Raw genomic sequence first — 14151 nt, 5'->3', positions numbered from 1 at the left:
CATGCCTTCCTCCTGGCGACTCCAACCTTGGCCAACAGCCCCGCCCCCTCCGCTGCTACTCGCCCAAGCCTCCCCAGCTTCTCCTTTACCCAAATCCAGATAGCAGATGTTCTGAAAGAGCTGGAAAACCTGGACCCATACAAATCAGCTGGGCTTGACAATCTGGACCCCCTATTTCTGAAACTGTCCGCCGCCATTGTCGCACCCCCTATCACCAGCCTGTTCAACCTCTCCTTCGTATCATCTGAGATCCCCAAGGATTGGAAAGCTGCCGCGGTCATCCCCCTCTTCAAAGGGGGAGACACCCTGGACCCAAACTGTTACAGACCTATATCCATCCTGCCCTGCCTATCTAAGGTCTTCGAAAGCCAAGTCAACAAACAGATCACTGACCATCTCGAATCCCACCGTACCTTCTCCGCTGTGCAATCCGGTTTCCGAGCCGTTCATGGGTGCACCTCAGCCACGCTCAAGGTACTAAACGATATCATAACCGCCATCGATAAAAGACATTACTGTACAGCCGTCTTCATCGACCTGGCCAAGGCTTTCGACTCTGTCAATCACCATATTCTTATCGGCAGACTCAGTAGCCTCGGTTTTTCTAATGACTGCCTTGCCTGGTTCACCAACTACTTTGCAGACAGAGTTCAGTGTGTCAAATCGGAGGGCATGTTGTCCGGTCCTCTGGCAGTCTCTATGGGGGTACCACAGGGTTCAATTCTCGGGCCGACTCTTTTCTCTGTATACATCAATGATGTTGCTCTTGCTGCGGGCGATTCCCTGATCCACCTCTACGCAGACGACACCATTCTATATACTTCCGGCCCTTCCTTGGACACTGTACTATCTAACCTCCAAACGAGCTTCAATGCCATACAACACTCCTTCCGTGGCCTCCAACTGCTCTTAAACGCTAGTAAAACCAAATGCATGCTTTTCAACCGTTCGCTGCCTGCACCCGCACGCCCGACTAGCATCACCACCCTGGACGGTTCCGACCTAGAATATGTGGACATCTATAAGTACCTAGGTGTCTGGCTAGACTGCAAACTCTCCTTCCAGACTCATATCAAACATCTCCAATCCAAAATCAAAGCAAGAATCGGCTTTCTATTCCGCAACAAAGCCTCCTTCACTCACGCCGCCAAACTTACCCTAGTAAAACTGACTATCCTACCGATCCTCGACTTCGGCGATGTCATCTACAAAATAGCTTCCAATACTCTACTCAGCAAACTGGATGCAGTTTATCACAGTGCCATTCGTTTTGTTACTAAAGCACCTTATACGACCCACCACTGCGACCTGTATGCCCTAGTCGGCTGGCCCTCGCTACATGTTCGTCGTCAGACCCACTGGCTCCAGGTCATCTACAAGGCTATGCTAGGTAAAGTGCCGCCTTATCTCAGTTCACTGGTCACGATGGCTACACCCACCCGCAACACGCGCTCCAGCAGGTGTATCTCACTGATCATCCCTAAAGCCAAAACCTCATTTGGACGCCTTTCCTTCCAGTTCTCTGCTGCCTGCGACTGGAACGAATTGCAAAAATCTCTGAAGTTGGAGACTTTTATCTCCCTCAACAACTTTAAAAATCTGCTATCCGAGCAGCTAACCGATCGCTGCAGCTGTACATAGTCCATCTGTAAACTACCCACCCAATTTACCTACCTCACCCCCCATACTGCTTTTATTTATTTACTTTTCTGCTCTTTTGCACACCAGTATCTCTTCTTGCACATGATCATCTGATGATTTATCACTCCAGTGTTAATCTGCTAAATTGTAATTATTCGATTTATTGCCTACCTCATGCCTTTTGCACACATTGTATATAGATTCTCTTTTTTTTGTTTTTTCTACCATGTTATTGACTTGTTTATTGTTTACTCCATGTGTAACTCTGTGTTGTCTGTTCACACTGCTATGCTTTATCTTGGCCAGGTCGCAGTTGCAAATGAGAACTTGTTCTCAACTAGCCTACCTGGTTAAATAAAGGTGAAAAAAAAATACAAATAAAATAAAATAAAATCATGTTGAACACTAGCCGCGCTGCATTTTGGTCCTCTCCTTCACCCCAGGAAGAAAGCCGTTACACCGACACGTAACTACTGCAGCATAAATACTGGAGGCTGAGACAGGAGGGGTCAGGAGACACTGTGGCCCCGTCCGACGATACCCCCGGACAGGGCCAAACAGGCAGGATATAACCCCACCCACTTTGCCAAAGCACAGCCCCCACACCACTAGAGTGATATCTTCACCACCAACTTACTATCCTGAGACAAGGCCGAGTATAGCCCACGAAGATCTCCCCCACGACACGAACCCAAGGGGTGGCGCCAACCCAGACAGGAAGATCACGTCAGTGACTCAACCCACTCAAGTGACGCACCCCTCCTAGGGACGGCATGGAAGAGCACCAGTAAGCCAGTGACTCAGCCCTTGTAATAGGGTTTGAGGCAGAGAATCCCAGTGGAGAGAGGGGAACCGGCCAGGCAGAGACAGCAATGGCGGTTCGTTGCTCCAGTGCCTTTTCGTTCACCTTCACACTCCTGGGCCAGACTACACTCAATCATAGGACCTACTGAAGAGATGAGTCTTCAATAAAGACTTAAAGGTCGAGACCGAGTCTGCGTCACTCACATGGATAGGCAGACCATTCCATAAAAATTATTAGGTTTGCAAAATTCTGGGAACTTTAAATAAATTCCCTGATTTTCCCAAAATCCCGGTTGGAGTACTCCCTCCTGAACTATTGAAAGTTGCCAGAATTTTGATTGAGCGCCGTAGATCAGAATAGACTTGACCATTCCCACCAACTGGTGATCAAGTCAAAGTGACCCATTTGGGTAGAGTTTGGGACACGCTAAGCAGGATGTAAAGGCAACCACCAACTTCACAGAATCCTACCATAACTTTGAGAGTTTTCATTGGCTAGATAGGCTGCAAATATAGCTCGGAGCTATATGGAAAATGAACAAGAATAAAATAATAACCTGCTGAAGCCCTTGTAAAGCCGCCAGAGGAACATTCCCACTTATCAGGGTTATACTGTTTGACATGTATGGGCCAAAGATGGCATGATTGCTATTATTAGTGAGCAGTGAATAAGGCTCTGGCTCGCTCCTGTTCACAGTAGTAGGGGGATGGTTTTGCAGTGAGATGTGAATAAATTACATAGGGTTTAGGTCCCTGTGCTTTGCCGAGATACACTGGAAAAGGTTGAACTTGTCAGAGCTTCATTAATGACTATAAGTTGCCTTTTTGAATGATGTAGTTTTAGTGAAATATGAACAATATAATTGCTGGGTCTTTCAGCATGACAATGATCCCAAACACACCGCCCGGGCAACGAAGGAGTGGCTTCGTAAGAAGCATTTCAAGGTCCTGGAGTGGCCTAGCCAGTCTCCAGATCTCAACCCCATAGAAAATCTTTGGAGGGAGTTGAAAGTCCGTGTTGCCCAGCAACAGCCCCAAAACATCACTGCTCTAGAGGAGATCTGCATGGAGGAATGGGCCAAAATACCAGCAACAGTGTGTGAAAACCTTGTGAAGACTTACAGAAAACGTTTGACCTCTGTCATTGCCAACAAAGGGTATATAACAAAGTATTGAGATAAACTTTTGTTATTGACCAAATACTTATTTTCCACCATAATTTGCAAATAAATTCATTAAAAATCCTACAATGTGATTTTCTGGATTTTTTTTTCTCATTTTGTCTGTCATAGTTGAAGTGTACCTATGATGAAAATTACATGCCTCTCCCATCTTTTTAAGTGGGAGAACTTGCACAATTGGTGGCTGACTAAATACTTTTTTGCCCCACTGTAAAGTGAATTTCTTTGCCACATTTTTTGCAGTTTTCTTTAGTGCCTTCCTTCTTTTCACTATGTCAATTAGGTTAGTATTGTGGAGAAACTACAATGTTGTTTATTCATCCTCAGTTTTCTCCCATCACAGCCATTAAACTCTGTAACTATTTTAAAGTCACCATTGGCCTCATGGTGAATTTCCTGAGCGGTTTTCTTCCTTTCCACCAAATGAGTTAGGAAGGACGCCTGTATCTTTGTAGTGACTGTGTGTATTGATAAGTGGTGTAAAGTAATGAAGTAAAATTACTTTAAAGTACTACTGAAGTCGTTTTTTGGGGTATCTGTACTTGACTATTTATATTTTTGACAACTTTTACTTTTACTTCACTACATTCCGAAAGAAAATTATGTACTTTTTTCCCATACATTTTCCCTGACACCCAAAAGTTACATTTTGAATGCTTAGCAGGACAGAAAATGGTCAATTTCGCACACCTATCAAGAGAACATCCCTTTACTTAAATATATTTTAGCAACTACATTTACTTTTGATACTTAAATATATTTAAAATAAATAAACTTTTACTCAAGTAGTATTTTACTGGGTGACATTCACTTTTAATTGAGTAATTTTCTATTAAGGTATCTTTACTTCTACGAGTATGAGGATTTAGTACTTTTTCCACTACTGGTATTGATACACCATCCAAAGTGTAATTAATAACTTAATGCTCAAAGGGATATTCAATGTCTGCTTTCTTTTTTAAATGTTTTCTTTAAAAATAGGTGCCCTTCTTTGTGAGGCATTGGAAAACCTCTCTGGTCTGTGGTTGAATTAGTGTTTGAAATTCACTGTTCGACTGAGGAACCTTACAATTATCTGTATGTGTGGGGTACAGAGATGATGTAGTCATTCAAAAATCATGTTATACACTTTTCTTGCACACAGAATGAGTCCATGCAACTTATGTCACATTTTTGAGTGCTTCAGAACTGTACCATTTTGACTTGTGAAATGTATGTTTACAGCTTACATAGTGCTGAAAATCAAAGTACTTACAAGGGATAAGCCCAGTTGGCATACTCTTCTGGTGTGATTCCATCATGATTATGTTCTTGATTGGACCACACTCATAAACAGTGGTGATTTTAGCATGTAAACCTTGGTGGGGCAAACAAAACAAAAAAATATGGGATGCATGCCAGCAAAGCCACTACACAACACATTACAACACTAAACAATACATTCATTGCACTATAACGGTGACAAACTGTGCCCACAAACTGTTATGGTCTACATAAAGCTTTCCCAACAGCAGTCCCAACACCTTATCACTGCTACAACTGGCTATCAGCGGAGCCTTGTCTGGCAGCGAATCAGTTCATTCAGCCTCATTTACTGACTTTCAAAAAAACATAGCTGATATGGCTGACTTGCTGAAACAAATGTGGTTCCTACTGACAATTGAGATGTACAAACTATGGCATAAGGGTTAAGGGTTACAAAATAGGTGTTAATGCATGCACTCAATAGGACATTTGGTTGATGTGGCACGAAGGCATTGCTACAGGGAAGATGGTTTAACAAGTTTGCATTCTTTGCAAAAAAAAATCACAATATTCAGATCCTGTTATCAGTGATTGAAGTCTCTCTCTCTCCCTCTGTATGTTAGATCACAGCCATAGAGTCGGTGTTGTTTCTGCTTCAGTATGTGTCAGAGGACCTGGACAACAGGGAGAAGATCATCGTAATGGGAGACTGCTGTTACCTCAATCCTCTGCTGCGCAGGACCTTCCGCTTCCTGGGTACGTGTTTCGGCAGTAACCTACCTCCATACCACTTGCCGAATGCTCACTGTCACCATGCAGAATGGCTGCCCTAGTGCATGACGTGGTAGCAAGGACCTTCGTTGCAGTATAACGTCAAAGGTCTGCACTCAAAATAAGACAAAGATTGTTGGTATACAGTAAGTGGTGTACAGGAAATGTCTGACTCAAAATGAGAAGTGATGATGAGTGATGTTTACCTATATTTAATGCAGCTAGTAAAGTACAACGTAGCAACATTTTCTAAGCTATCATTAGTGTCAACGAAGTTAAACCTACCCACATATGCCTAGGTCTGGCTGCAGTCAAGATGGTGAATGGAATGTTTGTCATTGCTGTGTGCTTGCTTGAAGCAATGCTCTGTGGTGTTTACCCTTGCTGTAAGAAAATACCATTTACAAAAGCCCTAAAGAAATGAAGTGGAGCGGAATTGATTGGATAAAAGCTGTTTGAATATCTGTAATATAGTCAGTGCAATTTCTTTTAACAGTGACTGTGAGACTGTGTTTTGGCCAGTGACAGCTTATAGGACAGGAAGTCCAACGCTAGTGTAATCAAATCAAATCAAATGTTATTGGTCACATATACATATTTAGCAGATGTTATTGCAGTCGTAGTGAAATGCTGGTGTTCCTAGCTCCAACAGTGCAGTAGTATCTAACAATTCACAACAATGCGCACAAATCTAAAAGTAAAAGAATGGAATTAAGAAATATATAAATATTAGGACGAGCAATGTCGGAGTGGCATTGACTAAAATACAGTAGAATACAGTATATACATATGAAATGAGTAAAGCAGTATGTAAACATTATTAAAGTGGCCAGTGATTCCATGTATATGTACATAGGGCAGCAGCCTCTAAGGTGCAGGGTTGAGTAACCGGGTGGTACCTGGCTAGTGATAGCTATTTAACAGTCTGATGGCCTTGAGATAGAAGCTGTTTTTCAGTCTCTCGGTCCCAGCTTTGATGCACCTGTACTGACCTCACCTTCTGGATGATAGCGGGTTGAACAGGCCGTGGCTCGGGTGGTTGATGTCCATGATTATCTTTTTGGACTTTCTGTGACATTGGGTGCTGTAGGTGTCCTGGAGTGCAGGTAGTGTGCCCCATGGTGTGTTGGGCAGACCACACCACCCACTGGAGGGCCCTGCGGTAGCGAGCGGTGCAGTTGCCATACCAGGCTGTGATACAGCCTGACAGAATGCTTTCAATTGTGCATATGTAAAAGTTTGCGAGGGTCTTAGGGGCCAAGCCGAATTTCTTCAGCCTCCTGTAAGGTTGGAATATTAAATCCCTGAGCTTACAAGGTAAAAATCTGTCGTTCTGCCCCTGAACAAGGCAGTTAACCCACCTAGGCCGTCATTCTTAACTGACTTGCCTAGTTAAATAAAGGTGTTAAAAAAAACTATTTTTTATTTATTTAAATTCGGCAAAATCGGCGTCCAAAAATACAGATTTTCGATTGTTATGAAAACTTGAAATCGGCCCTAATTAATCGGCCATTCCGATTAATCGGTCGACCTCTAGTACCTTTAACTGCTCTCCCAAGGCACTTGCCTTAGGAAGCCTTTCAAAGGGAGAGATACATAATCATTCATAAACAGCCGTATATAGAATTCAGATACATTAGATTATGCAGTGTCCCCATAAGGTGACTAGGTACCTTCTAAAGTTAACAATCCCAGAGCCCCTCTCTTGTAATCATTGTCAGTTTGACCTGTTGCATTGACATATAAACAGTCCCTGGGACATAAACTATGTTGGGGAGAGAAAAATGTGCAGTTTACAGCTAATTACCTGTAATTCTACATATTTTTCCATGGGACGTAGAGAAAATGTTGTAGTTTTAAAGAAAGTTTGCTGCAATTGTAACCATTCTGTCAAATGTGCAGTTTCACAGCAAATGTCCTGTATTACACATTTTGCCATAGGGTGGAGAGAAATGCTTGTCATTTTTAAAATGATATCTGAGTGAGAGTGACTAACAAAATCGACTATGATTACTTCAAGTTTAGATAGCTGGGTAAATTCATTTACCAATCCCAAAATTTGGCTGACATGGGCTAATTGAGTGACTGCCAGTGACTGACATAACAATAGAAAAACTGCTGATACACAACCAAACTTCTAAATTGCACTTTGTGTATTCTACTATTCTAACTCTCAACAATAAGTTGAGACCGCCACTGATGCCGCATTCACATGCTAGTCGGAACTAGGAAACTCTGAAATGTCTTATTTGGCAATTTGTTGAACACGACACGTGATTAACTACAAGTTAGACATTTCAGAGTTTCCTAGTTCTGACTAGCACGTGAATGCGGTATCAGTTCCCTAAAAAAACTTTTCTGCCACAAGTTGCCCATCCCTGGTCTAATCAGAAACTGTAGTCAGGCCTTTAACAATTTTCTATTCTCTGGAGGATTTCAAGCTGAAGGAAGACATTCAAGGTGAAGGACTCTCGTCTAGACAAAGATAATCATATACTCATCATTAGTCTATGACTCATTTAACACAGTGGTTGGAGACCACCCTGTCTCTTCACCTCCTCACCTCTAACCTTTGTTGATCTCTCTCTCTCTCTCTCTCTCTCTCTCTCTCTCTCTCTGATTCCCATCTCTCTCTCTGATTCCCATCTCTCTCCAGGTGTGTATGCGTTCGGACTGTTCTCCACAGACATCTTTGTAAACGCAGGCCAGGTTGTGACAGGAAACCTGTCCCCTCACTTCTTGACGGTGTGTAAGCCCAACTACACGGCCCTGGGCTGCATGCAGACCGCCCGCTTCGTCAACCAAAAGGGGGTGTGCACGGGAAACGAGGACGACATCATGCGCGCCCGCAAATCCTTCCCCTCCAAAGAGGCGGCACTCAGTCTCTACGCCGCACTCTACACAGCGGTAAGTGTAGTACACTATTTGTAGAAGTTACTATTACGTATTATTTATTTATTACTATTACGTATTTGTTTCTTTGTTGGTGGGCTATTAGGGATGCAGGATGATATTACCACAGTTGGCTATTATACAGTACATACGGTGAAGTGGGGGATCTCATGCTAACTATGCATATCTGATCCTGTCGACTACGCCAAATGTACTACTAAGGACAGTTTGAAGATGATCTACGCCACTTTGTTTAAAAGGCCTATTATACATAGTTCATTTCTATTGGTGGTCCTACTTCAGAAGTTTAATGTTGACTCTGCCCATATCTCTTTAAAATTTGAGAATAGAGAATCTTCCCTGATCTGCTCAAAGCGAGGTTGTTGCTATCAAATCCTAAATGGAATTTCTGCTTATTTGAGAATGTTAATGATTGCCCATTAATTTCATGTTTTTGAGACTGAGCTTAGATTCTGTTATGCTGATGAATGAGGACCCAAAAGCGACGTAATAGTAACAGAGTCTTTATTCCAGTATTAAACAAATAATGATTCTCCTGGATATAATCAATGGTAATCCAAAACAGGAAACTGAAATCCTCTCGTCAATAGAGAGGAACGCCTGGAGACGCGACCACAGACTGCAGGTCGCTTCGGGAAGGCACTGGCCGTAGCTGACATTGACACCTGCTCACACGCAGCATCTGAAGAAGGCAAAGAACACGACAGGGCGAAACAAGGACACAGGTACAGCAAACATCAAACAAGAATCCGACAAGGACAGGAGCGGAAAACAGAGGGAGAAATAGGGACTCTAATCAGAGGGCAAAATAGGGGACAGGTGTGAAAGAGTAAATGAGGTCGTAGGGAGAATGAGAAACAGCTGGGAGCATGAACGGAACGATAGAGAGAGAGAAAGAGAAAGAACCTAATAAGACCAGCAGAGGGAAGCACAGGGACAAGACATGATCAAAGACAAAACATGACAGTACCCCCCCACTCACCGAGCGCCTCCTGGCGCACTCGAGGAGGAACCCTGGCGGCAACGAAGGAAATCATCAATCAACGAACGGTCCAGCACGTCCCGAGATGGAACCCAACTCCTCTCCTCAGGACCGTAACCCTCCCAATCCACTAAGTACTGGTGACCACGTCCCCGAGAACGCATGTCCATGATCTTCCGTACCTTGTAAATAGGAGCGCCCTCGACAAGGACGGGGGGGGGGGGAGGGAAGACGAACGGGGGCGCGAAGAAAAGGCTTGACACAGGAGACATGGAAGACAGGGTGGACGCGACGAAGATGTTGCGGAAGAAGCAGTCGCACAGCGACAGGATTGACGACCTGAGAGACACGGAACGGACCAATGAACCGCGGAGTCAACTTGCGAGAAGCTGTCGTAAGGGGAAGGTTACGAGTGGAAAGCCACACTCTCTGACCGCGACAATACCTAGGACTCTTAATCCTACGTTTATTGGCGGCTCTCACAGTCTGCGCCCTGTAACGGCAAAGTGCAGACCTGACCCTCCTCCAGGTGCGCTCACAACGTTGGACAAAAGCCTGAGCGGAGGGAACGCTGGACTCGGCGAGCTGGGACGAAAACAGAGGAGGCTGGTAGCCAAGACTACTCTGAAACGGGGACAGCCCGGTAGCAGACGAAGGAAGCGAGTTGTGAGCGTACTCAGCCCAGGGGAGCTGTTCTGCCCAAGACGCAGGGTTTCGAAACGAAAGGCTGCGTAAAATGCGACCAATCGACTGATTGGCCCTTTCTGCTTGACCGTTAGACTGGGGATGAAACCCGGAAGAGAGACTGACGGAAGCACCAATCAAACGACAGAACTCCCTCCAAAACTGTGACGTGAATTGCGGACCTCTGTCTGAAACGGCGTCTAACGGGAGGCCATGAATTCTGAACACATTCTCAATGATGATTTGTGCCGTCTCCTTAGCGGAAGGAAGCTTAGCGAGGGGAATGAAATGAGCCGCCTTAGAGAACCTATCGATAACCGTAAGAATCAGTCTTCCCCGCAGACGAAGGCAGACCGGTAATAAAGTCTAAGGCGATGTGAGACCATGGTCGAGAAGGAATGGGAAGCGGTCTGAGACGACCGGCAGGAGGAGAGTTACCTGACTTAGTCTGCGCGCAGTCCGAACAAGCAGCCACGAAACGACGCGTGTCCCGCTCCTGAGTAGGCCACCAAAACCGCTGGCGAATAGAAGCAAGCGTACCCCGAACGCCGGGGTGGCCAGCTAACTTGGCAGAGTGAGCCCACTGAAGAACAGCCAGACGAGTAGAGACAGGAACGAACAGAAGGTTACTAGGACAAGCGCGCGGCGACGCAGTGTGAGTGAGTGCTTGCTTTACCTGTCTCTCAATTCCCCAGACAGTCAACCCGACAACACGCCCTTCAGGGAGAATCCCCTCGGGGTCGGTAGAAGCCACAGAAGAACTAAAGAGACGGGATAAGGCATCAGGCTTGGTGTTCTTATTTCCCGGACGATAGGAAATCACGAACTCGAAACGAGCGAAAAACAACGCCCAACGAGCTTGACGTGCATTAAGTCGTTTGGCCGAACGGATGTACTCAAGGTTCTTATGGTCAGTCCAAACGACAAAAGGGACGGTCGCCCCCTCCAACCACTGTCGCCATTCGCCTATGGCTAAGCGGATGGCGAGCAGTTCGCGGTTACCCACATCATAGTTGCGTTCCGATGGCGACAGGCGATGAGAAAAGTAAGCGCAAGGATGGACCTTATCGTCAGACTGGAAGCGCTGAGACAGAATGGCTCCCACGCCCACCTCTGAAGCGTCAACCTCGACAATGAATTGTTTAGTGACGTCAGGAGTAACAAGGATAGGGGCGGATGTAAAACGCTTCTTGAGGAGATCAAAAGCTCCCTGGGCGGAACCGGACCACTTAAAGCAAGTCTTGACAGAAGTCAGAGCTGTGAGAGGGGCAGCCACTTGACCGAAATTACGAATGAAACGCCGATAGAAATTAGCGAAACCGAGAAAGCGCTGCAACTCGACACGTGACTTAGGGACGGGCCAATCGCTGACAGCCTGGACCTTAGCGGGATCCATCTGAATGCCTTCAGCGGAAATAACAGAACCGAGAAAAGTGACAGAGGAGACATGAAAGGCGCACTTCTCAGCCTTCACGTAGAGACAATTCTCTAAAAGGCGCTGGAGTACACGTCGAACGTGCTGAACATGAATCTCGAGTGACGGTGAAAAAATCAGGATATCGTCAAGGTAAACGAAAACAAAAATGTTCAGCATGTCTCTCAGTACATCATTAACTAATGCCTGAAAGACAGCTGGAGCATTAGCGAGACCGAACGGCAGAACCCGGTATTCAAAATGCCCTAACGGAGTGTTAAACGCCGTTTTCCACTCGTCCCCCTCTCTGATGCGTACGAGATGGTAAGCGTTACGAAGGTCCAACTTAGTAAAGCACCTGGCTCCCTGCAAAATCTCGAAGGCTGACGACATAAGGGGAAGCGGATAACGATTCTTAACCGTTATGTCATTCAGCCCTCGATAATCCACGCAGGGGCGCAGAGTACCGTCCTTCTTCTTAACAAAGAAAAATCCCGCTCCGGCGGGAGAGGAAGAAGGCACCACGGTACCGGCGTCGAGAGAAACAGACAGATAATCCTCGAGAGCCTTACGTTCGGGAGCCGACAGAGAGTATAGTCTACCCCGAGGGGGAGTGGTCCCCGGAAGGAGATCAATACAACAATCATACGACCGGTGAGGAGGAAGGGAGCTGGCTCTGGACCGACTGAAGACCGTGCGCAGATCATGATATTCCTCCGGCACTCCTGTCAAATCACCAGGTTCCTCCTGAGTAGAGGGGACAGAAGACACAGGAGGGATAGCAGACATTAAACACTTCACATGACAAGAAACGTTCCAAGATAGGATAGAATTACTTGACCAATTAATAGAAGGATTATGACATACTAGCCAGGGATGACCCAAAACAACAGGTGTAAAAGGTGAACGAAAAATCAAAAAGGAAATGGTCTCACTGTGGTTACCAGATACTGTGAGGGTTAAAGGTAGTGTCTCACATCTGATACTGGGGAGAAGACTACCATCTAAGGCGAACATGGGCGTGGGCTTCCCTAACTGTCTGAGAGGAATGTCATGTTTCCGAGCCCATGCTTCGTCCATAAAACAACCCTCAGCCCCTGAGTCTATCAAGGCACTGCAGGAAGCAGCCGAACCGGTCCAGCGTAGATGGACCGACAAGGTAGTACAGGATCTTGATGGAGAGACCTGAGTAGTAGCGCTCACCAGTAGCCCTCCGCTTACTGATGAGCTCTGGCTTTTACTGGACATGACATGACAAAATGTCCAGCAGAACCGCAATAGAGGCAAAGGCGGTTGGTGATTCTCCGTTCCCTCTCCTTAGTCGAGATGCGAATACCTCCCAGCTGCATGGGCTCAGTCTCTGAGCCGGTGGGAGGAGATGGTTGAGATGCGGAGAGGGGAAGCACCGTTAACGCGAGCTCTCTTCCACGAGCTCGATGACGAAGATCTATCCGTCGTTCTATGCGGATGGCGAGTGCAATCAAAGAGTCCACGCTGGAAGGAACCTCCCGGGAGAGAATCTCATCCTTAACCTCAGCGTGAAGTCCCTCCAGAAAACGAGCGAGCAACGCCGGCTCGTTCCAGTCACTGGAGGCAGCAAGAGTGCGAAACTCTATAGAGTAATCCGTTATGGATCGATCACCTTGACATAGGGAGGCCAGGGCCCTGGAAGCCTCCTTCCCAAAAACTGAACGATCAAAAACCCGTATCATCTCCTCTTTAAAGTTCTGATAATCGTTAGAACACTCAGCCCTTGCCTCCCAGATAGCTGTGCCCCACTCCCGAGCCCGACCAGTAAGGAGTGATATGACGTAAGCGATCCGAGCTCTCTCTCTTGAGTACGTGTTGGGCTGGAGAGAGAACACAATATCACACTGGGTGAGAAAGGAGCGACACTCAGTGGGCTGCCCAGAGTAACATGGTGGGTTATTAACCCTAGGTTCCGGAGACTCGGAAGACCAGGAAGTAGCTGGTGGCACGAGACGAAGACTCTGAAACTGTCCAGAGAGATCGGAGACCTGAGCGGCCAGGGTCTCAACGGCATGACGAGCAGCAAACAATTCCTGCTCGTGTCTGCCGAGCATTGCTCCCTGGAACTCGACGGCAGTGTTGAGAGAATCCATAGTCGCTGGGTCCATCTTGGTCGGATTCTTCTGTTATGCTGATGAATGAGGACCCAAAAGCGACGTAATAGTAACAGAGTCTTTATTCCAGTATTAAACAAATAATGATTCTCCTGGATATAATCAATGGTAATCCAAAACAGGAAACTGAAATCCTCTCGTCAATAGAGAGGAACGCCTGGAGACGCGACCACAGACTGCAGGTCGCTTCGGGAAGGCACTGGCCGTAGCTGACATTGACACCTGCTCACACGCAGCATCTGAAGAAGGCAAAGAACACGACAGGGCGAAACAAGGACACAGGTACAGCAAACATCAAACAAGAATCCGACAAGGACAGGAGCGGAAAACAGAGGGAGAAATAGGGACTCTAATCAGAGGGCAAAATAGGGG

At 46.1% G+C, this 14151-nt stretch overlaps 1 protein-coding gene across 1 annotated transcript in view; it reads left to right on the top strand.

Moving 5' to 3' along the window:
• The window catches only part of LOC139550971 (phospholipid phosphatase-related protein type 5-like), a 60280-nt gene that overhangs the window by 10256 nt on the left and 35873 nt on the right, over window positions 1-14151 (top strand). Inside the window, exons 2-3 of the mRNA XM_071362280.1 lie at window positions 5495-5627; window positions 8299-8549. Coding sequence (XP_071218381.1) covers window positions 5495-5627; window positions 8299-8549 — 384 coding nt within the window. The remainder of the gene's footprint in view (window positions 1-5494; window positions 5628-8298; window positions 8550-14151) is intronic.

Source organism: Salvelinus alpinus, chromosome 23 (assembly GCF_045679555.1).
Source record: "Salvelinus alpinus chromosome 23, SLU_Salpinus.1, whole genome shotgun sequence".
NCBI lineage: Eukaryota > Metazoa > Chordata > Actinopteri > Salmoniformes > Salmonidae > Salvelinus > Salvelinus alpinus.
Note: the sequence above shows the minus strand (reverse complement) of the source record. Positions and strands in the feature narration are given on the sequence as shown.